Genomic DNA, 25,891 nt, shown 5'->3' with positions numbered 1-25,891 from the left:
CTTCTTCCACGCCAAGTGGCAAAGTCGGTTCGGCGACGCTACTTTTTTATTTTTCGGTAATCTGAATAGAAACCACTTGGAAAGTAATCAAAGAAAGAAAGAAATGACAAGATATCAAGTATCGTTTTATGGGGGGCGAGGATAGCACATTTCTCTTGCATCAGCTTCCAGCAATAAGGCCAACTCCGGGTGAATACGAGATCCATCAGCAACATTACCTTATCTCATAACATGATGAATCGTGAAGTTCTGAAGCGATGATGTTAACAGAAAGATCTCTCCAAGCAAAAGAAATACTGCGGCAAAATGGGATATCTTCTTTAACCATTGAATGACGGTCAGAGAATCTCATTCAAGAATGAAGCAAGAATCTCCATATTTGGAACGCACAATGGCTTCCCAACCTGCACGTAGTTTGTATAGCGACCAGATCTCGAAGATAAGCAGCGAGCACAGCACACAGTATTCTATCCATCTTTACCATTCTTTCTAACTCTACCGCCCATATGTATGTACTCACTACTCCGTAGTTTCTAATTAATTAATTCTCCCCAATCCCCAATTGCCAATCCTTTGTCCGGCAACCAAAACGCCCTTCGCTCGAAAATATAGGAAGCAAACGGGGCATACTTTCACCGAAAAAAAAAAAAAAACCCCTCCCCTTTTCTGTTCTAAACAAACAATCAAAACAGAAAATGTGGCTTCGGCTGTTGTTTGGACATGAGAATATGAGTAAAATCGATCGAGGTGCCCAATATATAGCTATTTCTATCCGCATCGAGCATTCTTCTGATGGGATGGAAGTCCAGTAAGAACTGCTATGTGAAAGTGGGCTTGAGCATTCTTCTGATGGGATGGAAGTCCAGTAAGAACTGCTATGTGAAAGTGCCCCCCCCCCCAAGATAAAAAAGAAAAAAAAAAAGGAAAGGAAAAGAAAACCCTCCCACCAATAATAACCAGAGCGAGAGGGACGGTGGAGAGAGAAAAGAGGAGGGCTTAGAGGTGGGATTTGGGAGGGGCGAGCGATGAACGTGAAGCAGGACCTGGAGCAGCAGCAGCAGCGGCAGCACAGCGACCACAGCTCCGACCAGCACCCCCAGCGCCGCCCTCGGGGGTTCGCGGCGGCGGCGGCGGCGGGTGGGTCGGGGAAGTGTCGGAAGGAGCGGGAGAAGGAGAAGGAGCGGACGAAGCTCCGGGAGCGGCACCGGCGGTCCATCACCAGCCGCATGCTCGCCGGCCTCCGCCAGTACGGCCACTTCCTCCTCCCCGCCCGCGCCGACATGAACGACGTCCTCGCCGCCCTCGCCCGCGAGGCCGGCTGGACCGTCGATCCCGACGGCACCACCTACCGCCCCTCCCCGGTCGCCGTCGCGGCCCCGCCCCCTCAGCCACCGCCTCCGCCCCCTACTCCACTGGTATGCTCGACTCCACTCTTTCCCCCCTTTCCTTCTCTCGCTCTTTCTGTCCAATACTACTTCCGCTCCATGTCTTTCTGTGTCGTGAAGATGGGGGCTTTCGCTATGGTTGGTTGATTTTTGCTATCTCACTCTTTTTCTTGACAAAACCCCGGAGTTCGGTTGGTTTGTTTTTTTTTTCCCCCTCCCCTTCTTCTACTTAATCTAGATGTGGAATGTATCGTGATGGGTCTGCTAGGCTTCCTCTGTAAAACTGGTGGGGCATCGAGAAGAATTCTATGACTAGGTTGATGTTGCCATTGCTGGGTTTCCAAAGGAAGGGTCGATATTCCTTCGTTCTGTTTCGTCTGAACTAGTCGTAAAACGAATGTACTCTGCTTCTGTTTCGCCTGAACCGTCTTTGTACTTATAGAAAAAAAAAATTCCTGCAATAAAACGTTTGCAGTCAAACAGCTCCTCGCAGATAGTTAGCTGGTCGCTTGTCGAAGCTGGTGGGATCATGCAAACAGCATGGTCGGACAATCATTTAATGGAGACTGATGGTGAATCTTCCATGGCCGCATTACTTCCAAGTTATGCAGTGATTTGTAGTTGGACAGCTGCAGAAGTTACTTGGGCTAGAACAACTTGCATGTTAGTTGTTAAAATTATGGACAATACCCTATGGGACTTGTTGGGCATTGCCTCAAAAATGTTATTCATAGAGTGATTTTTGAATCGTAAAAGAATTTTTTAGCATTCGATTGATTAGGTCAAACAATGTTATTTTTGATGACTCCTTGGGCTGGATTATGTAGTTAAACAGCAAAAAAGACAGGGTCTATAATGATTTTTTAATGAAATTTTGGGAAAAATATAAACCTCAGTTAGGTGTGTCGCTTCATCTTCTGCAAGCATGGTAGTTACTGGGTGAATTATCTGCATGCAGGCACCATTTCCTGTTAGGTCAATTGAAAGCCCCCTCTCCACCATTTCTTTGAAGAACAGTTCCATAAAAGCAACATTAGACTCTCAGGCATCTCTTCTCCGGATTGATGAGAATTTATCCCCGGCATCTCTAGATTCAGTTGTTGCAGAAGGATCTTCAAAAAGTGAGAAATATATAAATGCCAGCCCAAACAACTCACCAGAACGCATGGAAGTTGATCAGGTAAAAGAGTGTGAAATTTTGCATCTTGACTGATATTCATAGGGCAACAATAGCCGGAAGATTTCACAAACATATGCAGCAGTTATACATTCTATCTTAGTATTTAAATAATCAGCTGATATGCAGAATTTATGTACGCCATGTACAAGCAAATTTCTAGCTTTATAACAGTCAGGTACCTAATTGCATATTATATAATAAAAAATATTGCACATATAGATACCTGGTCAAAAGAAAGTTTGAATTGCTTGAGCACCTCGATGTTAACAATATTAACATCAAAAAAGCAGGCCGTGTCCCAAGTATGCAGGCTATGAGAGAGCCTGCAGAACAACTTACTTTATCATGTTGGAGACTTGAACATGCCAGCAATTAGGTTCTGGGAATAAATCCACCTTATGTCAACAAGAAGATTTTTGTTTATTATGCTAATTTGTTGTTAGAAACTACTGCTATCCATTGGGAGTAAAACTGCTGTCCTTGTGCCATTGGCCTTTGCTGTGTGCAGATACCTGACCTAGAATCTGTTTTACATTCTAACATATTTTACTATTGTTTGTTGATGGTTAAACTTCAGTTGATGCGAGACCCTGCAGAGCATGATGGTGATTTTGTTGGAACTCCATATATTCCAGTTTATGTGATGCTTCCTGTAAGTAGCAACCACTATCCTTTTTTGATTACCCCCCTCCTTTTGCAACAATGAAATGCCATTAAATTGACTATTTATTCCATCCATCTATTCTTTCTTTCTTGTCATGCTGTTCTCATTAGATTTTAATCTCCCAAACTTTCATTATTCAAGATTGCACATGCAACTGATGTAGACCATGTTGTAAAAGGCAAATCACACAAAACTCCATTACTTTGAATAACATACACAGTTGAACAAAGTTAGACCTAATATCGTCATATTGTTCACACTAGCGGAGGGATTGGATTGCTCCAGCATGGACTCTTCTGAACTGTAGTTTGTATAGCTGTTCTTGCACAAGTAGGCAGAAAGAACCTATAAGGTCAAAAATCCTCTCAGGGAAGGTAGATAAGTAGCATGTCTTAACACCTTATTTGTACATTGTGTTTGCATTCGCATTGAAATTTCAATCCTCAATAGTTCTCAAATTCAAATTGCCATCTCTCTCTCTCTCTCTCTCTCTATTTATTGCACCCATGGAATGCCGTACCAGCCCGTACCGGCCGGTACGGGCCGGTACGTACCGGTCCGGTCCTAGACCGGTACCGGAACGGATAAAAAACCGGTATTCCCGGTTTTTTATCCGAACCGGCCGGTTCGGAGCCCGTACGATTTTTTTTTTATAGAACCACAGCGCCGCGCGCTGTGGTTTTTGAAACCACCGCGTACCGGCCGGTACGTACCGGACCGGACCGGTACCGGCCGGTACGTACCGGACCGGACCGGTACCGTACCGGTCCGGCCGGCCACCGGTACGCCGACCGGTACCGGTACGGCGGACCTTGATTGCACCATTCTCCTCTTGTTGAACACATGCTTTCATGTGAGTCGTGGCTTTAGCCTCTCCATGGCTGGAATATTCAACTCCAAAAACTCAGCATTGCTTCATGAAATTTCCAAGTCATTGTGATGTAGCTCCAGTGGTAAGTTTTGCAAAAAGAAAGAGGAAATTATATATCAATGGAGGTAAAAAAAAAAAAAAGAATAGATAAGAATGTTAAGGAAAATGTTATTCCTGAGTTAAAAACTATTAGCACCAAATGCTAGGTTGCATGATAGGTTAAATGGTTGTCCGGTTAGGATATAACTATTGACCATACTAATGATAGCTTAAATGATGGTCCAGCAACGTTTGACCTATAGGCATTAAAACCAAATCTTGTATGGATCTTTTTGAGTCTCGATCAATCTGTTCCTAAGCTTGTGATAATCATCTTAAAAGGTACCTGCTTTTAAGGAAGATTATAACCCTCTTGCCTGGTAGAAATTTTGTCTTTATTGATGATCTCCAGCTTGCAGTTTGAGCCTCATGAAAAAAAAAAGTGGCAGGAAACTTTCTTTGATACTAATCTGATTCAACTCAAGCAAGACTTAACAGAGTAACAGCAAACTCTCAATCATCAGCGATATACTTGAATAATAACATTTGGGAAAATACATAGAAATATAGATTGTTTGTACATCACCTATGGCAGTAAATCTATGAATGTTGCTATAATTCACTCACTGCAATGGAGGATTGGATGAAACTACTAGTTGTCTCCTTGTATCCCTAAGTTGTCCGTCTTTCCTGCACAAGCAGCAAGAACAAAATTTGAAATTGAAAAGCTTCCTAAGAAGAATATGTGGAAGAGAGATCCCTTGCATGCCATAAGAGTGCTCTTTGTGTTACAAAGTATATGCTTTTATCTCCATTTTGGCACAAATAAATTATGAATAGAAATACTTCTTGAACCCCATGATTTCTTGTCATTCCTTTTTCATCCTTTTTCCTCCTCTTGATAAGCTGCACTAGTGCCAATTTACTTCCAGGACAAAATATTAAATTTGGTTGCCATATCTAGATTCCATTTAATGAATTCTTGGTTGCAACTGTTGTAGACTAGCATTATCAACAGTTACTGCCAACTGGTGGACCCAGAAGCTACACGACAAGAACTAAGGCATCTGAAGTCTTTAAATGTTGATGGAGTGGTTGTAGATTGTTGGTGGGGAATTGTGGAAGGCTGGAGTCCACAAAAATACGAATGGTCTGGTTATGGTGACCTGTTTAATATCATTCGAGAGTTTAACCTGAAGTTGCAGGTCAGGCTTCAAAATGCTTATTATGATATATGACACATGTATGCAGGATTTCCTTTCGTATTTTATGCTTTTCATCAGCACTTCAGCTAAAATGTTTGTTACTACTTGCACTATTATATGTTTATCCCTTAATGCCATCACCAAAAGTCCTTTTTTTGGCACCAAAATTGAGAAGTACCAAAATTGAAAAGTTTTAGATAAAATTATACATCAGTAATCTATGATGTTAGATGATTGGAGCTCTGCCTTGCATAAATAGATTTTAAAGAACAATCATGGTTCTGTGTTGCCAATAATGAAATATTAAACCCTGCTTCTACCATTGAAAATTTTGGACCTTGATTTGCATGTTTTGTGCTGTGATACGCTAGAGTCACATTCATTGGTTTACTAAATTTCATCTTGACAACAGATTGGTTATAATATTCTCCCTTTTTTTAAGTTTAATATAACATTTTGGACCACTTCTTTTAGTGTTGGCTGGGGCATGTCTCACTATTTGAATTTATGTAAATCCACATTATTTTCAGTATAGGTTATTATGTCTTAATCATTATAGTTAATGTGGATAAATAAATTCTTATAAGATGAGGTGACTGAGTCTCTTATTTTCTCTCCAGGATAATTGGCATGTAAAAATAAAATCTAAAATAAGAATTGATGATTGGTTTGCATATCCATCATTTAAATGTAGGAAGAACGTTTGATTTTTGTAAATGTTTAAAAGAAGAAGGCTCTTCTGTTATTATTATTATTATTGTTATTATTACTATTAGTATTATTTATTTGGAGGGAGAAGTGGAGGAGGAATATATGACATGTGAACTTGAACTTCAGTACTGCAAGTCTGTGACTGGAAGATAGGAGGTTCCTCCTCTGTGACTTATTCTCTCACACATCATATATAGTAGATGAAGAACATCAAGAAATCTCTCTTGGAAGTATAGAGGTAAAGGTTTGAAAGTTGCGAAAAAGATAAAAAGTGGCTGCGAGGACAAACACCCACATCTCATAACTTATTGAAAGATTTCTAGGTTAACACATTGGACTAAAGGAATAATGTCAAGCCAAATGAAGTATAGAGGTGAAGATTTAATGATTGCAGGAAAAGTGTGGCTGTTAGGAGAAAGACCTACTTTTATCAGCTTACTGGAATACCTTTAGGTTAACATAATGGATGAAATTTGTGGAAAGAGGATCTAGTCGGGAAATGTAATAAATGGTCGAGACCAACTTGGTCAGGAAGGATCCAAATGCAGGAAGAAAATCAAGGCAACATTTAACCCTAAAATTAGAATATTAAAAGAAAACCTTTTGAAATAATAAATGATATACTAGTAATAACAACATTTAGAGAAGATTTGCATTTGTCAATAAAAATGGTGTGACAGTAAAAGCTATGTTCAACTGTCGAAGATAGACACACACACACACACACACATATGTACAGATATCCATATAAATATCAATATCCATATACCCATATATCCATATGCATATGCTTATGCACATACGTATGTGTATATATATATATATATACATATATATACATACACATACACATACACGCACGCACACGCATACACATACGCGCACGCACATAATCCATGGCATATTTGGGGTGTGTGTGTGTATGATATTCTAAAAGTTTTAGGCTTAGAATGGCCTAGATTGAAGCGAGTACTGTCCCAAGAGCAGGATACATTCCTTCAATACATGGCATATTTGGGGTCTTCAGTGAACATGCAGCTAGATAGTGTCTGATTTAGCTTTTTTATGGCACATGAATTTGGAAAAAGAAGGTGGAACTGAAACATTTTCTGTAGTCACCCTTGAAGAATTTAATAGTTGAAAGTGGAAAGAGAGAAGTAATTTTGTGGATTTAAGGTGGTCTATGCTAGTGCTTTAAAATAGTAAAGCCAACTTCTTGGAGGGGAAACAGAAAGATGAGGAAAGTTGTATACAGAATTTTTTTTTGAATATCTTGGACTTAAAGGAGTCAATAACTGCCATGAGACTGTGCTTCTATTACCAATGCCATGTTCCTCATGAGAAATCTATATCTTGCAAGTTGCAATGGAGTGGTAAGTCAGCCCACTTAAAGAGTCTTTGGACTATAGCAACTGCGTAATCAAGAAGCCAAACTAAATGAAATTGTAGAAAAATTAAAATTGGAAGAAAAATATAGAATTTTGTTTTCATGAACAGTTTACTGTTGATAGATTGAAGAAACCAAATTCAAATCAATTTAGATGAAAATTAGATGCTTAGACAACGTAGTAGTAACAAATGAGGTTGACGTTTACTAGAAGGATTTCAAATTTATAAATCATGCTGCTATGGATTAGTCACTGAAAGTTATGCAGGTAAAAAAGGGATTATTATGTTACACTTGGCAAACTTCAGTGAAGATAAAAATGAGGCATCCTTGACTTATATGACAGATTAAGATCAGGAACAGACTCCAGAGTGTTAGACAACAGAATGGAGATTGGACATGTTCATTTGTGAGTAGGGGAAGGAAGGAAGAAGGTAAGCTTTGGACTCGAAATTATTTTCAGAAATTCAATAATGGAAGCAACCATGATGTCAAACCAGGTGTACTTTATTACATTTGTCAATAGGAAAACTGATTGAGTTGATACTTGGTGAAAAGATTAGTAAAAATGATCCCCTGCCCCCTCCTTTGCCTCCTTCAATGCATTTGGATGTGTTGCACATGCCTTTTTTTAAAATTCTGTATACAACATGACTAAAGTGCTTTTAGTATATTTGTTCATAAACCTTGTCCTTATAGTACATAAGCATATGGACATTAGTCTGTATGCTACATCTCTAGTCCACTGTGGAAAAAATAGCAAGAATGCGGACCTTTATTTGAATGAATACTGATAACTGCTGGCACATTTTTTTTCTTCCCATCTCAGAAAAGAGAACTGCTAACATGTTTCAAAACCTGTTATTCTATCATTCCCATCTGACTGATAGTGTTTTCAGGATGAAAATCCTATTGGTCTGTTCTAAGAAATAAATGTCTTTAGAAAAAATTGACGCTTGAGAAAAAAAAATACTTTCTATTAGTCCGTACTCCATAATATTCAAAGCAGATTGATGTAAGTGAGCATACATTTAAGCAATAGCTATCGGGCACAAACGCATTCTTACTGTTAAATGGATTTTTCTCTACTTTGATGCTTTATAAATAGAATAATTTTTAACTTTTCATCTAAAAAGCATAGATGACATTTGCTGGATATCCTTAAATTGCTTGTAACTTTTTACAAACTTTTGAAGGTTGTAATGGCATTTCATGAGTGTGGAGGAAATGGATCTGGTGAAATATTAATTTCCCTTCCGAAGTGGGTTCTAGAGATTGGAAAAGATAATCAGGATATATTTTTCACAGATCGTGAAGGGAGGAGAAACACAGAATGTCTTTCTTGGGGTATTGACAAGGAACGCATATTAAGAGGAAGAACTGGCATTGAGGTATTTGATTACTATTAGCATACTTTCTTCTGATAAATCTACTCCTCTACATTATATTAGTTTTTCTTTTTCTTGAACAAAATTTGATCTAAGAAAAGAGAAAACTTGAACTGATTAATTAAAAAAATGAAAAAGGAGTAGATGCATGTTATTCTTCTCTCTGCATTTTTATTTCCGATCACAAACTTGCTTTACGCATGGATTTTTTTGAATTTTCTTTAATGTTCCTTGGAGCCTTATAAGAAGCCATCATAGATAGGTTTGCACTTATTATATTGTATGCATGTCATTTGCATTTATTATGTACATCTGGGGTTGTCTTCTGTCTGCATTTCTATTTGCTACCAAAACCTGCTTTATGCATGGACTCTCATTTTTTTACTTTTCCTTAATGTTACTAGGAGCCTTAGAAGAAGCCATCAGAGAGATTTTTTGCAGTTATTATATTTGGAAGCTTTTTTTGGAACCTGAACAATTTCTTTATAGCACATTATTTTCACTTCTTATAAACATATTATGGCATTGTTTGGTGTAGATAGTTTGAACAGATTTTGAGTTTTCAAATGGTACTTATTTGAATCTATTCTATGCAGGTTTGCTTTGACTTCATGAGAAGCTTCCGTATGGAATTCAATAACTTATTTGAAGAGGGTCTCATTACTGCTGTTGAAATTGGACTAGGTACTTCAGGGGAGTTGAAATACCCATCACATCCAGAAAGAATGGGATGGAGGTACCCTGGTATCGGTGAGTTTCAGGTATCTGTTTTGAGGTTAACCTGTACTATTTCCCATCTATATGTTTGCTTAGTGTTACGGGGGAAATAAGCCGCCATGCCCCACGTGACCGGCACGCGCGCCCAGGAAGACTACGGCTGCCCTTTGATCCAGCAATCCGACCCCGAGTCGGACATCCTCGGCTCCGCAGCCCGACCCCGAGTCGGCTGCCCTTTGATCCAGCGCTCCGACCCCGAGTCGGACGTCCTCGGCTCCGCAGCCCGGCCCCGAGTCGGCTGCCCTTTGATCCAGCAATCCGACCCCGAGTCGGACGTCCTCGGCTCCGCAGCCCGACCCCGAGTCGGCTGCCCTTTGATCCAGCAATCCGACCCCGAGTCGGATATCCTCGGCTCCGCAGCCCGACCCCGAGTCGACTGCCCCTTGATCCAGCGCTCCGACCCCGAGTCGGAGATCTCTTGATAACGACAGGCTATTCCCCAGAGGCACGCCGCGGCCTCCTGCTCCACTACTCCCTGCAACGGCTGTATCCGATGCTGCTCCACGATCTCCTGCATCAGCCGTACAAAGCGGAGCCCCACTATGCCCTGACGTGGCCGTACCCGGTGCTGCTCCACGACGCCCTGTAACGGCCATGTCAGTGGCCACACCATCGTGCCCCACGATAACGAACCCCCCTGAGAGACCCCCCGGCCAGGTATATATGCGGCTGGGGGGAGAAAGGGGGGGTGAGCAATATCTCCCAGAGCACTCTCTTACTTGCGATTATCACCTCTCCTCCTCCTCCAATCTCCTCTGACTTGACCGTCGGAGGGCCATCACCACCCTGGTGGTGGTGCAAGGCTTGTTTGCAGGTTTCTTGGCGGAAGGTGGAGCGCAACCAACACCAACCAAGACAACTCAGACGGAACCCCGTTCACACCGCAGTGCCAATCGTTCTCGGTTTGGACCACCAGCAACAGTTGGCGCTAGAAGGAGGGCCGAATCTTAGAACGATCGTAATGGCACGGCGAGGTGGTCGTGGAGCTTCCAATGCTTCCGGTCGCGGAGCCTCTCGCGCCTCCGGCCGAGAGGCTGCTGCGTCCCCAACGCACTCTCAGCAGCATTCCACCGCCCCTTCTCCCATTCAGACGGTCGAAGCTGCTCAGTTCGACCAGCTAGCCCAGCAGGTTCGCACCCTCGCGGAGGCAGTGCAGAATCTGCAGGGTGTGATCTCTCGGGTGCCGCAACGGGCTCAGGAGCCGCTGCCCCCCGAGCACTCGCCTCTTCCTCACAACCCGCGCTCCTTCCTCTCCCATGGAGAGGAGCGCCGGCGCGAGGAGGATTCTCGAGTGCGGTCCATTCTGCCAGGACCTTCTCATCGGAGCTGTGCGGGGTACGAGAGGCGGACCCGGGCGCGTTCTCAGACACCCCAGTCCTCGAGGGGCCCGCACTCCAGTCGGTCCCCCTCGCGCTGCTCCTTGTCCCCCACCCACCGGTCGCGCTCCCTGGACCGGCGGGTGGACGATCTCCACAGACAACTCCAGGTCCTGAAGGGCCACTCCAAAGATCCCTTCGCTGACTTGGAGATCTCCTCCCAGCCGGCGCTTGCCTCGAGGATCCTGCGGACCCCGAACCCGCCGGGGTTCAAAATGCCGGCGATCGAACCCTACGACGGGGCGGCGGACCCGCGGGACCACGTGGAGAGTTTCAGGACTCTTATGCTCCTCCATGGAGCATCGGATCCGCTCCTCTGCAAGGCCTTCCCGGCGACCCTCCGTTGCCCGGCAAGGGCATGGTTCGCCGGCCTGGAGGCTAACTCCATCCAGTCCTTCGACCAGTTCACCCGCTTCTTCATCAGCCATTTCGCCGTCAGTAGCAGGCGGCGACTGGTCTCCGACTCCCTCTTTGATGTCCGGCAAAACGAGGGAGAAAGCCTGCTGGATTATCTCACCCGCTTCAACAAGGCTACACTGGAGGTCCGGAACCTGAGCCAGGAAGTGGCTCTCTCAGCCCTGAAGCGTGGCTTCCGGAAGGGCAGACTCACCTTCTCCCTGGACAAACGCCTGCCGCGGAGCTTCCCGGAGCTGTTATCTCGGGCAAACCAGTATGCAGACGCCGAGGAGGCAGCCTCCCACCGGAACAAGGAGGCCGCCGAGGCCCCTCTAAAGCCCGGGAAGAAAAGGCGAAAAGAGGCACCCCAGAGGAGGAGCCCGACGCCTCAACGCCGGCGCAGAAGCCCGTCACCAGCAAGGAACCACGGCGCCACACGCCCTCGTTCTCCGCACCGACGCTTCAACCGGTACACCCCACTCCTGGCCCCCCGGGCCCAGATCCTCATGGAGGTCAAGGGGCGGGAGGACCTCCCGGTCCCGAGGCAGATGAAGAAGATCCCTGGGAGGAGGCCTTCACGGGCGTACTGTGAGTACCACCGAGACCACGGCCACGATACCGAAGACTGCTTCCAGCTTCGGGACGAGATCGAGGCTCTCATTCGCCGAGGGCGTCTCGGTCGATATGTAAACGACCGACGTCCCCCGGCAGACCCGCGTCCGGCCGACCCGGCCCCTCAGGAGCCTCGGGAGCAGAATCGACCCGTTGCGGGAGTGATCCACACCATCACTGGGGGCTGCTCTCGGCCCGTGAGGAACGCAGGGGGCTCGGCGGAAGCATCAGGAGTGGCCGTCGCGAAGAGGCAGCGGGTCGGAAATGTAATCGCTTTTCGTGATGAAGATGTAAAGGGGGTTCAGACTCCCCACGATGACGCCATGGTGATCTCTCTCACTATGGCGAACTATGATGTAAGGCGTGTTCTTGTGGATAGTGGAAGCTCAGCTGATATTTTGTATTACGAGGCCTTCCAAAAGATGAGCTTGTCCCGACAATTGTTGCACAAAACATCCACCCCCCTCATAGGATTCACTGGAGACGCTATCTCGGCCGAAGGTGTCATTGAGCTGCCTGTGACTGCGGGCGTTGCACCCGCAGAAGCCACGGTGCGACTCGGGTTCTTGGTCGTCCGTGTCCCCTCGGCCTACAACGCTATCCTCGGACGACCCGGACTGAACGCCCTTCGCGCGGTGGTTTCTACCTACCATTTGCTCATGCGGTTCCCCACGGCGGTCGGGATTGGAGAGGTCCGAGGTGACCAACCAACCGCACGGCAGTGTCTCCTAGCAACTCTCAAAGGGAAGAAGCCCATGGAGGCCCTAAGCGTCGAGTCCCTTGACGCCAGAGACGAAGTGGCCTTGCGGCACGGGGAGCCGGCCGAGGGCGTAATCGAAGTTCCCCTCGAAGAAGGCCGCCCGGACCGCACGGTCCGGGTCGGTGCCAACCTCGACTTGGAAGCTCGGCTCCGGTTAGTGGAATTCCTCCGAGCCAATGCTGATGTGTTTGCCTGGTCGGCCGATGTACCTGGGATCGGCCCGGAGGTCATTTCTCACGCCCTCAACGTCGACCCGACCCACCGACCAGTAAAGCAAAAGAAGAGACACTGTGCCCCGGATCGGATCCGGGTGGTCGACCAGGAGGTAGACAAACTCTTGGAGGCAGGTTTCATAAGGGAAGTGAGCTACCCCGAGTGGCTGGCAAACGTCGTACTTGTCCGGAAGGCGAGCGGGAAGTGGAGGATGTGCGTCGACTACACCGACCTGAACAAGGCGTGCCCCAAGGATAGCTTTCCGCTTCCGCGAATAGACCAACTGGTCGACGCGACTTCCGGATATCAGCTGCTGTCTTTCATGGACGCCTTCTCCGGCTACAACCAAATAATGATGGCTCCACAGGACGAGGAGAAAACGGCCTTCATAACAGACAGGGGGCTGTACTGTTACAAGGTAATGCCCTTCGGTCTGAAGAACGCTGGCGCTACTTACCAGCGCCTCGTCAATAAAATCTTCAAGGAGCAGATCGGCCGGAACATGGAGGTGTACGTGGACGATATGCTGGTAAAGAGCCGCCATGCGGATCAGCACATTGCGGATCTGGAGGAGACCTTCGCCACCTTGCGGAAGTTTCGTATGAAGCTAAACCCAGCGAAGTGCGCCTTTGGTGCTTCGGCCGGGAGGTTCCTCGGCTTCATTGTCAACCAGCGGGGGATCGAGGCCAACCCGGACAAAATCAAGGCCATCCAAGATATGTCCCCTCCGACCAAAGTGAAGGAGGTTCAGGAGCTCGCTGGAAGGGTCGCCGCGCTCGGACGATTTGTGGCAAAATCGGCCGAACGCTGCCAACCGTTCTTCAAGGTGTTGAAGCGCCCGAAAGACTTCCTCTGGACGGCTGAATGTCAAGTGGCGTTCGACCAGCTCAAGGAGTACATGGCGTCTCCTCCCCTGCTGTCCAAGCCGCAAGAGGGGGAGATGCTCTACCTTTACCTGGCGGTCTCCCCAACCGCAGTCAGCGCAGTACTGGTTCGGGAAGAGGCAAAACTTCAGAAGCCCGTGTACTACACCAGCCGAGTCCTCCGGGATGCCGAGACGCGGTACACGAAGGCTGAAAAGATCGCCTTCGCGCTGCTGACTGCGACCAGGAGGCTTCGCCCCTATTTCCAGGCTCATTCTGTCACCCTTTTGACCGATCAACCACTGCGGCAGATCCTCAGCAATCCTGAGAATGCGGGACGGCTGGTGAAGTGGGCAGTAGAACTTGGTGAGTTCGACATCCGCTACCAGCCCCGGCCCGCCATCAAGGCCCAGGTGCTCGCGGACTTTCTCGCTGAGTGCACTGTGCAGGAGGCGGAACCTAGGCCGCCGGAAACACCCAGCCTCGATCTCCCGATCTGGACGCTCCACATTGACGGGTCGTCGAACCCTGAAGGTGGAGGGGCTGGGTTGGTCCTTACCAATCCCGATGGAGTGATAGCCGAGTATGCCTTGAGGTTCGGATTTTCAGTGACCAACAATGAGGCGGAGTACGAGGCCCTAGTCACGGGACTCAAACTCGCCAAGGAGCTCGGCATCCGGCGTCTGAAGGTCTTCACCGACTCCCAGCTGGTGGTCGGGCAGGTTCGAGGGGAGTTCGAGGCACGGAGCCCGACCATGCAGAGCTACGTCCGGAAGGTGCAAGCACTCATTCCCGACTTCGGCAGTATTGACATTCAGCAGGTCCCAAGGAGCGAAAATGCTAGGGCCGACAGGTTGTCCCGCTTGGTGGGCGCTGAGGCACACAACTTGTCAAGGGCGATATACCTGGAGACCCTAGATGCCCCGAGCATCGGCGAGGCTGAAGCGGTAATGGCAATTGATCCGGAACCATCTTGGATGGACCCGCTTGTAGCTTACCTCGCCGAAGGGATCCTCCCCGAAGATGAAGATCAAGCTCGGCGACTTGTTATGAAGTCCGCCCACTACGTACTCTACGAAGGGAGGCTGTATCGGACCTCGTTCACCGCCCCCCTTTTAAGGTGCCTCCGCCCTTCGGAAGCGGCTTACGCCCTCAGCGAAGTCCACGAAGGCATCTGCGGATCGCACCTGGGGGCTAGGTCCCTGGCACATAAGATCATGAGGCAAGGCTACTATTGGCCGACCTTATTGGAAGACTCAAAGGATCACGTACGGAAATGCGACGCCTGCCAGCGCCACGCCAACATCCAGAGAGTCCCCTCTGTTCCCTTGGCGCCAATCACCGCCCCCTGGCCCTTTGCACAGTGGGGAATGGATATCCTCGGACCATTCCCCATCGCTTCGGCCCAGCGGAAATTTTTGATTGTCGCCATCGACTACTTCACCAAGTGGGTGGAGGCAGAGCCACTGGCCACCATCACGGAGGCGCAAGTCCGGAAGTTCGTAAAGAAGAACATCATTGTCCGATTTGGGGTACCTCGGGTCCTCATCTCGGATAACGGTCGACAGTTTGATAACAAGCATTTCCGAGACTTCTGCGAGGAGTTCGGGATCGAACATCGGTTCACGTCCGTGTCGCATCCCCAAACCAACGGCGAGGCCGAGGTCACAAATCGGACAATCCTCCAATGTATCAAAGCGCGGATCGGACGGACGGGGCAAGCTTGGGTCGAGGAACTCGAGAATGTCCTTTGGGCGTATCGGACCACGCATCGGACTCCTACCGGGGAAACGCCTTTCAGCCTAACCTATGGCACGGAAGCCGTTGTCCCCGTAGAGCTCGGACTTCCCTCACCTCGGGTAGCCGCACACCGACCCGAGGCCAACTCGGAGCAACTCCGAGGGAACCTGGATCTCTTGGAAGAAGCAAGGGAAATGGCGCAGGTTCGGATGGCAATGTATCAGCGGAGGGTGGCCCGATATTACAACTCCAAAGTCCGACCGAAGCTTTTCAGAATTGGAGATCTGGTGCTGAGGCGAGCTAAGGCATCTCAACCTACGGAAGGTGGGAAGCTAGCGCCGAATTGGGAAGGCCCGTATAAAGTTCGTTGGGTAAACCGACCTGGCTCCTACCAGTTGGAAGCCCTAGATGGCCGAGAAATTCCAAGGGGCTGGAATTCCGCTAACCTGCGGATGTATTACCAGTAGAACAACAAGGCCAGAAAGACAATTTGAAAAGATGCAACACTTTTCATTTCAATAATTTCTGGTTACAATGGCGTGCTCGTGTGATTACAAGGAATTCCCAGAGGGGAATTAGGGAGTAAAGAAAGCAAAGAAGAGGTGGAGAATCCGTGGAGCTGAGGACCGAGGATCCCAAACCCTCAACCCAAAGCAGCTGCAATCCCACCGGAAGTGGGTGCTTCTAACCGGAGGCGCCATCCAGCACCTCACCAAAAAGACGAGGAGCCGCCGCAGAAGAAGCTCCCGCTGCCCCCAGGGGAACGCCGCCTCCAAAGGATATTCCCATCCTCCCCAGTGGTAGGAAAGAGAAGGAATTCGAGGGGGAAGAGCATATGGAGGCGCGGTCCCGGACTGAGCGTCTGGTGCAGAGCTCAATCGGGAGGCTGAACTTCAAGGAGGGGAGATGTGATCCCGGATGAAACGCCTAGAGCGGAGTTCCGCCGGGAAGACCCTCCTTGTTGATCCCAGATGAAACGGCTAGTTGGCTGAAGTCGCAAGGGGAGCGCCTCCCCTTTCCTTCAACAGGAGTCTCTCAGTCATATGCCAAGGAGGAGGTCCGCGATCCATGGCAACCTGAACAGCTCCGGCTTGGCAAACTCCATCGTACCTGCACCTGTATTTATAGCCAAACTGCGGCCCCCTGGTCGTTCCGATGCGGGTGGCTCCAATAAATGCAGGCGCATTGAAACCGGAGCCGTTCCGGCTCCCGAGGCGTATCTCCCCGCGATTTCCTAAGCGTCATTCTCCTTAAACCGCATTCTTTGTGCAGGACAATCCGGGTGTCATGTACCCCTAGGTCCACATATCTCCGCTCGCGCCCAGGCCGTATCCTCCTCGAAGAACCCGCGTATCGCGGCCGCTCAACTAACACTCCTCGCAAGCAGCAGCTGGCGATCCGATTTTCCAGGTAACGCATTAATTAGCGTTTAATGCCCTTCTCGTGTTCCCCCAGGCAACGCTTAGAGAAAAGGAGAAACATGATCGCGGCTGGCCACGGAGAAACCCCGTCGGGCAGCGAGCGACAAGCGCACGACCAGCGAGCGGAATTTCCCGAGGCTCGGCCCTCGGATGCCTGGCTAGCCCGATGATCATCCCGGGAGCAGACTAGCCGGAAGCCCCGACCGGTCGCCTCGGCTTGCGCCAGCCTTGGCCGACCAACGAGCGGAATGTCCCGAGGCTCGGCCCTCGGATGCCAGGCTAACCCGACGATCATCCCGGGAGCAGACTAGCCTGAAGCCCCGACCGGTCGCCTCGGCTCGCGCCAGCCTTGGCCGACCAACGAGTGGAATTTCCTGAGGCTTGACAACCCTCGGATGCCAGGCTAATCCGACGATCATCCCGGGAGCAGACTAGCCTGAAGCCCCGACCGGTCGCCTCGGCTTGCGCCAGCCTTGGCCGACCAACGAGCGGAATGTCCCGAGGCTCGGCCCTCGGATGCCAGGCTAACCCGACGATCATCCCGGGAGCAGACTAGCCTGAAGCCCCGACCGGTCGCCTCGGCTTGCGCCAGCCTTGGCCGACCAACGAGCGGAATTCCCTGAGGCTTGACAACCCTCGGATGCCAGGCTAACCCGACGATCATCCCGGGAGCAGACTAGCCTGAAGCCCCGACCGGTCGCCTCGGCTTGCGCCAGCCTTGGCCGACCAACGAGCGGAATTTCCTGAGGCTTGACGGCCCTCGGATGCCTGGCTAGCCCGATGATCATCCCGGGAGCAGACTAGCCGGAAGCCCCGACCGGTCGCCTCGGCTTGCGCCAGCCTTGGCCGACCAACGAGTGGAAGGTCCCGAGGCTCGGCCCTCGGATGCCAGGCTAACCCGATGACCATCCCGGGAGCAGACTAGCCTGAAGCCCCGACCGGTCGCCTCGGCTTGCGCCAGCCTTGGCCGACCAACGAGCGGAATTCCCTGAGGCTTGACAACCCTCGGATGCCAGGCTAACCCGATGATCATCCCGGGAGCAGACTAGCCTGAAGCCCCGACCGGTCGCCTCGGCTTGCGCCAGCCTTGGCCGACCAACGAGCGGAATTTCCTGAGGCTTGACGGCCCTCGGATGCCTGGCTAGCCCGATGATCATCCCGGGAGCAGACTAGCCGGAAGCCCCGACCGGTCGCCTCGGCTTGCGCCAGCCTTGGCCGACCAACGAGTGGAAGGTCCCGAGGCTCGGCCCTCGGATGCCAGGCTAACCCGATGACCATCCCGGGAGCAGACTAGCCTGAAGCCCCGACCAGTTGCCTCGGCATGCGCCAGCCTTGGTCGACCAACGAGTGGAATTTCCTGAGGCCTAACCCTCGGATGCCTGGCTTAGCGCCGGAAGAATTTCCTGAGGCCTAACCCTCGGATGCCTGGCTTAGCGCCGGAAGAATTTCCTGAGGCCTAACCCTCGGATGCCTGGCTTAGCGCCGGAAGAATTTCCTGGGGCCTAACCCTCGGATGCCTGGCTTAGCGCCGGAAGAGTTTCCTGAAGCCTAACCCTCGGATGCCTGACTTAGCGCCGGAAGAATTTCCTGAGGCCTAACCCTCGGATGCCTGGCTTAGCGCCGGAAGAGTTTCCTGAGGCCTAACCCTCGGATGCCTGGCTTAGCGCCGGAAGAATTTCCTGAGGCCCAACCCTCGGATGCCTGGCTTAGCGCCGGAAGAGTTTCCTGAGGCCTAACCCTCGGATGCCTGGCCTAGCGCCGGAAGAATTTCGGGAGCCAGGAGTCAGCAAGACGCTACCGAGAGTTACAAGAAAAAGAAGGACGAAGGCGAGATGAAGAAACATTCAACTTGCATTAATTTTCATTGTTTCAGGGCCGAGGCCCATACAATTTGGCAAAACGCCGGTATACAAAAAAAAAAGAAGACAACGAAAGGTACAAGAGGTCAGCTTGGAGGAACTCCCGGGTCGGGAACGTCGGGCTCGTCCGCAGGAGGTAGGGAAGCAGCAGGAGAACCAACAGGCAATGGCGCCGGAGAGGAGTCGAGAAGGGAGATCTCGCTCAGGTCAACTTCGGGGTACTTAGCCGACACCCTTGCCAGGCCCTCCTCGAAGCCTAAGACAAAGGCTTCGGCCCCCGCGTCCGACGCGTCACGGACAAACTCGTCGGACTGACGATAGGTCTGTACTGCCTCCGACATATCATGAGCGAACTCGGCGGACTGGCGATAAGCCTCTACCGCCTGACGCCCGATTTCCGCACTCCTCTCGGCCAGCGCCGCCTCTGCCCGCTCCATAATCTGGGCTTTCGCCTCCAAGACCTTCGCCACAATCCGGCCTTCCGCCTCGGTGGAGACCCTCAGCAGCTCAGCCCGAGCCTCCTTGTGCTTCGCTTCGGCAGCAATGCGAGCAGCCTCAGCCTCCGTCAGGCGCGAATGAAGCTCCTGATCGCTCGCACGGGACTTCTCCAAGGCCGACTCCAATTCGCCCAGCTTAGCTTCAAGAGACCGGGTTCGGTTGCGGGCGTTGTCGGCTGACCGCTGGGCCTTCTCCCACCTCTCCCGGTAGTCGGCAGCCTTCCGGGACTGCTTCTCGGCCCGCTCATCCGCCTTCTTGACCTCGCCCTCGAGACCCGAGGCAACCTTGAGCTGCTCCTGAGCCTCCAACAGTTGCTTCTCGAGGGCAGCAAAGCCGAGAGCGCCAAAGGAGAAACAAGTGAACAGTCCGACGGCAGCAACAGCTGCGCAAAGGGGAAACTTGAAAATATCTGTAAAGAAGAAGACGGACGGGGAAAGGCCCCCGATTAAATAGGCGGAAAGGCAAGTGACGCCTCGATGACGCCAGAGGACGCCTGGCTGCCGAAGGGTCGCTCGCGCCCTAAAGGCGAATCGACACCATTAAGGAAGGATGTCCGCCGAAATTCTCAGACTGCCAGGTCAGCAATAACCGCCATACGCCATAAAAAGGGCGGGGAGCTCGAAGCGCGCGCGCCTCTCCGAGGAACGGCGGCAATCCTGAAACATCACTCCCTTCACCTGTTCCCCTTCTGGTTCCAGGCTCGGAAGTGGGGGGCTACTGTTACGGGGGAAATAAGCCGCCATGCCCCACGTGACTGGCACGCGCGCCCAGGAAGACTACGGCTGCCCTTTGATCCAGCAATCCGACCCCGAGTCGGACATCCTCGGCTCCGCAGCCCGACTCCGAGTCGGCTGCCCTTTGATCCAGCGCTCCGACCCCGAGTCGGACGTCCTCGGCTCCGCAGCCCGGCCCCGAGTCGGCTGCCCTTTGATCCAGCAATCCGACCCCGAGTCGGACGTCCTCGGCTCCGCAGCCCGACCCCGAGTCGGCTGCCCTTTGATCCAGCAATCCGACCCCGAGTCGGATATCCTCGGCTCCGCAGCCCGACCCCGAGTCGGCTGCCCCTTGATCCAGCGCTCCGACCCCGAGTCGGAGATCTCTTGATAACGACAGGCTATTCCCCAGAGGCACGCCGCGGCCTCCTGCTCCACTACTCCCTGCAACGGCTGTATCCGATGCTGCTCCACGATCTCCTGCATCAGCCGTACAAAGCGGAGCCCCACTATGCCCTGACGTGGCCGTACCCGGTGCTGCTCCACGACGCCCTGTAACGGCCATGTCAGTGGCCACACCATCGTGCCCCACGATAACGAACCCCCCTGAGAGACCCCCCGGCCAGGTATATATGCGGCTGGGGGGAGAAAGGGGGGGTGAGCAATATCTCCCAGAGCACTCTCTTACTTGCGATTATCACCTCTCCTCCTCCTCCAATCTCCTCTGACTTGACCGTCGGAGGGCCATCACCACCCTGGTGGTGGTGCAAGGCTTGTTTGCAGGTTTCTTGGCGGAAGGTGGAGCGCAACCAACACCAACCAAGACAACTCAGACGGAACCCCGTTCACACCGCAGTGCCAATCGTTCTCGGTTTGGACCACCAGCAACACTTAGAAATTACAATTTTCATTTTCATAACTTTCTACCAGATGCATGACAAGTGTAAAGAAATACCCATGACTCTCTTGCAAAGCTAAATTACAGAATTCAATCTAATAGCCTTGCGTTTAAGACTTCTTCCCAAAACAGTATATTTAATGTTTGTAGATAAATAAATAACTAGAATAGATCAAAAGATAGCCAATATACACAGTAACAAACTTTCTTCCATAATATTTAACTCAGGTTAAAGCACCAGATCATTGCTCTCTAGGATTATATTTACTGGTGGTAGAGAACTCAATCCTATAGTGAATCCTAGCCATCCAGGGAAAAGGCCAAAACCGCTGAGACTACAACTAGATATCTTAGCGCATTCTCCAATGCCTGCCGCAACATATCTAAGTCATGCAATCAACAGATAAAAGGAAATTCTTGTTTTAACACATTGATTGAGTGTGATACAATTGTAAGGGCCAATGCCACTACTATAACATGGAAGAATTGTATTTTCATTTGGATTTCTTCTTATAAAACAGCTGTAACTTCTTGGTTGAAAGTTGGACAAGTGTTTATTTGAGCTTTAGGAAGCTCTTTTGGTTCTGTTTTGGAATTTCTATTGGTACTTGTCGACGCTTGGTTATCACTGTTACGAAATGTGGAGTGACCTTTTAGATTGGACATATATCCTTGAATGATTTGACATATATAATCTCTTGTTAGGTGAGCCCTTAAGTATTATCAGATATGTCTGGCTCTTCAAATTTTAATGAGACACCACCACCAAGAGTAAGATGACAAAGCATACTTTTGATTTTAATATTTCATGGAATTTAATAAAGGAATCCAGTTTTTTTTAAATGTATCTCATTCCATTACATTATAAGTGTAAGTATTAATCAGATGCTGGAAAAATGTTTACTTTCCTCTCATTGATATGTACCTTTGGCAGTGCTATGACAAGTACATGCAGCAGAATCTGCGACGAGCAGCAAAGTTGCGTGGACATACATTCTGGGCCAGGGGGCCTGATAATGCTGGCCATTATAATTCAAGGCCACATGAAACTGGATTCTTCTGTGATAGAGGTGATTACGACAGCTACTATGGACGTTTTTTCCTTCATTGGTATGCACAAACCCTAATTGACCATGCAGATCAAGTATTATCGCTTGCAAACCTTGCATTTGAAGGGACACAAATAGTTGTGAAGGTATGCCTAAGTTATTTTGGTAATCCTTTTACTATAACTCAATTTCTCATTACTTTTACTGGATTTTTTCTGCTAAAGCTTGTTTAATTGCTTATAATCTGGATCATTTTGAAGTTGTAGGCATTTGGCTTTCCAATCTATGTAATTCCTCTACAGATTTCTGTTTAAAAGCTACTTGTCACATTAAATAGTAACTACATTTAATGTAGGCTGATAAATGCTCCAATATATGCATTTAATACCTTGATAGTAACTTTAAAGAGATCAGCCGATTATATTTCCATTGATAGAAATTAAGACAGAAATAGTTATAATACCAACCCAAAATATATAGGTTAATGCTTGTCACTTGTGGGACCATTCGCTATGTGAGTGGTATTTAACCTGGATCCAAGGGATAAGGATCTTCTGTATCATATCTTGAAGTTCTTCTATATAATTGGACATAAATATTTTGCTGACCTCTGTGAAATTTGATTGCTGAAACATAATTTTTTAACTATATGACTAATGCAGATTCCAGCAGTATACTGGTGGTACAAGACTGCCAGCCATGCTGCGGAGCTTACAGCAGGATTCTATAATCCTACAAACCAAGATGGCTATTCTCCGATTTTTGACATGCTGAAGAAACATTCTGTTACTATGAAATTTGTCTGCTGTGGGACACAGGCCTTGGCTCATGAAAATGATGAAGCATTGGCTGACTCAGAAGGTTTAAGCTGGCAGGTTGCAATAATTTTCTATTTTTCCTCCTTGATCTCTGTAGTTATTTCATTATTCCTGCATCCACATGTCCTTTTCTGATACTGACCTAGAATAGGTTTTGATTTGCATTTGCTTTTCTAGGCGCTGAATTCTGCCTGGGACCGTGGTGTAACAGTAGCTGCTCAGAGCATTCTTCCATGTCACGATAGAGAGACATATATCAGAATCATAGAAAATGCAAAACCAAGAAATGATCCCGACCGTCGCCACCTCTCTTTCTTCACATACCAACAGCTGGCTCCTGTGTTCATGCAAAGAGAAATGTGCTTCTCAGAACTGGACAATTTCATCAAATGCATGCATGGTAAGTATGATCTATTGCATATAGTCTTATAAGCAATGCCCTACAACAACGATGGTGATGACAAACACCATTGTTTTCTCAGTGGGAATAGTTAAGAAATGGCAAGGATTATTTGGCTCCAAGTCTACTATCATCTCCTATATTGCCCTTTATGTTTGGGTGGGTTTTGTATTGACTTTTAACTGCTAGTTAGCAATGGGCATTTCTGCATTCATGATTTCCTGTTCTTCAAATTATATTAACCTCTGTTATCCTACCTTGGCATGCATTCCTCTTCTCAGCACTTACGATGTGTGTGAAATTACCTTTCATTAGTTAGAATCTTACTTGAGCAATTAATCCGCAGGGGAAGTTACTAGTGATGTCCAAACTTAATTGCCATGCTGCAATATTTCAGACTATCCACAGTTAAAGGAGATGGAAGGAAACATAACTGCCAATACAGTGACAGCTGACAGCACCTGTAGATGTGCGATCCTTAATATTGGTTGGTTGGCCTGAGAACCTTGTAGTTTAAGCAACCCAAGTATTTATTGATGCTTGATTGTGTTCCCCACTTTACCGGCCAAATATTCTGTCATGATTGATCCTTATCTTTGAGGATGCTTAACCATGGAATTCTGTACCTTCAATTTACTAATCTATACTACCAAAAGGAAATTTAAATTTTCTTTTCCCTGTTCCTTGGGATTTTTTTTAAAGAAATAGAGCAGGAAAAAAAACACTTTATATGAAATATGCTACTGAGTGTTATGAACTTTTTTTTTTTTGGCTGACTGGAAGTCTGGAACAGTATTTCTTTAGTTTGAGACATGAGAGAGGTTGGTGTCAGGTCCTATTGTCCAGTTTCTACGGAGTAATGTGGTGCGTCTCTTGCCATTGGCTAGAGATGTACATGTCACCTTGAGGCCGTACAGGGATGTGGCTGCTGAAGGTAAGCCGGTCTTTGGACAAAAAACCCAAGACCATTCTCAGTCCCTTTCCTAGTGGTTTTAGTATTATGAGGGCCGATGAGATATGGGCTCCTGGCCACATTATATTTTTCACATTTGAGGAAAAAAAGAGGGAACAACAAGATTGCTCTGTTGTAACTTATATGTCATAAGTTGGAAATATGAAAATAATTTTCTTGCATACAAAAATAGGGCTGCATATATCTGACTTTTTGCAGATCTTGCAATAGTAGTAGCTTTATGTGCTAGAATACCCTTCTTTAGATATGGTGGGATGTGAACATCATCTTCAGATTTGTACTCATGAGTTTGTCCGAGGTTGTTTTGATAGCCGCATAGTTCCATACTTGTTTAACAAGTCATGCTTTTCCCCTTATGCTTCTTTCGGCACAACAGTTCATCAAATAGAGCTATCTACAATGCAACCCCTTGATCAGAAGGCCTGTAAAAATGTTTTTTATGCTACAAAGTCGTGCTTTTGTTCTCACGGTTCTTTTGGCATATCGTATGATCAAATAAAGCAATCCATACTGCAACCCCTTGATTGGAAGGCCTATTAAAACTATCCAGAGAGTGGTTGCAAAGGGCTAGCACTGCCCAGTTGCAGTAGTTGGAAATCCTGTTCGCAGGGTAGTGGTTCAGATTGTTGCCAGATTATTATGGTATTTGATCACAGTCATCCAGCTGAATCATAATTTTCCACATGATTACAACAAACACTTTCTTGCAGAAGATCTGTTTGGGCTGCAACCTTGGCAAAGATCATAACAATTCCTTATTCAAAGGCATCCGGCTTTTGAATTGGTTAAGCTGTCAATATACTTGAATCATTCATTCCCACATCAAGATTTTAGGTGCCAGATCCTCAGAGGGGAGACAGTTTTTGTTTAACATACACATCCTCAGCAAAATCAGGAATTGCCAATTTTAAATACACATGCTTCCAACAAAATCAGGCATTTCTACACATGAATATGTACTCAGATTCTTCATGGACTCCTTATAAGATATGCTTCCCAAAGGTTAACTTGTGTTGTTATGCAGGAAATTAGAGTGCTTAAAACTTTCAAGATTCAACCACTACTCAAGCTACCAAGAGATGCCTCAATGACAGCAACAAAACTGGACAGCCACCGGCTCATGCATCACTTCTCCCTTTGCATTAACATAAAATAGACTATTATCAAAACGATGGACAACATTTCAAATATTTGAGCTTCAGATGTCCTGCACAAGAATTGTAAAAACTGTTTGGGATATGAGTAAATATATTATTAAGAGATTTTTTGCATGAATACCCTACTACATATCGAATTTTGCATGAATATCCTTCCAAAATTAATATTTGCATATATATCGTCGTAAAACACTTATTTTGCTATTCTACCCCTTTTTTATTCTTGTATTTACATATGTACCCACGCCATTTAATACCGTTAAAAATTAATAATTTTAAATTAAAATGACTAAAATACTCTTAATGGGTAGATGTGCAAAAAAAAAAAACATTTATAAGATGATCGCAATAGAGGACAAAAAAATAATTTCAAAATTTTATTTTATTTTTAATTAAAATAAATATGATTTTTATTAACGATGTTAGATGAATCATTATATTAGGAGCATTTGTGCAAAAACATTATTTTATGAGGATATAAAAATAAATATAAATTGTAAGAGAGTATTCATGTAAATTTAAATTTTTAGAAGGGTAT

At 47.8% G+C, this 25,891-nt stretch overlaps 1 protein-coding gene across 2 annotated transcripts; it reads left to right on the top strand.

Annotated features, from left to right (window-relative positions):
- The first annotated feature begins 791 nt into the window (after positions 1–791).
- Positions 792–23,894, top strand: LOC103720729 (beta-amylase 8). Of its 2 annotated transcripts, XM_008810570.6 has the most exons (10): positions 792–1,415; positions 2,344–2,565; positions 3,143–3,217; positions 5,141–5,344; positions 8,639–8,833; positions 9,427–9,591; positions 21,891–22,151; positions 22,668–22,880; positions 23,001–23,223; positions 23,570–23,894. In XM_008810570.6, exons 1-10 carry the CDS (start codon positions 1,026–1,028, stop codon positions 23,596–23,598), a joined length of 1,977 nt encoding a protein of 658 aa, XP_008808792.2. In that variant the 5' UTR covers positions 792–1,025; the 3' UTR covers positions 23,599–23,894. The 2 variants fall into 2 exon arrangements, with proteins under 2 accessions (XP_008808792.2, XP_088568489.2); XM_088712363.2 differs by lacking the exon at positions 5,141–5,344 and having other exon boundaries at positions 928–1,415.
- The last annotated feature ends 1,997 nt before the right edge of the window (positions 23,895–25,891 follow it).

The sequence above is a fragment of the Phoenix dactylifera genome, chromosome 16, assembly GCF_051530095.1.
Source record: "Phoenix dactylifera cultivar Ajwa chromosome 16, Ajwa_hap1_PhDact_Kaust_v1.1, whole genome shotgun sequence".
NCBI classification, from domain to species: Eukaryota; Viridiplantae; Streptophyta; class Magnoliopsida; order Arecales; family Arecaceae; genus Phoenix; species Phoenix dactylifera.
Note: the sequence above shows the minus strand (reverse complement) of the source record. Positions and strands in the feature narration are given on the sequence as shown.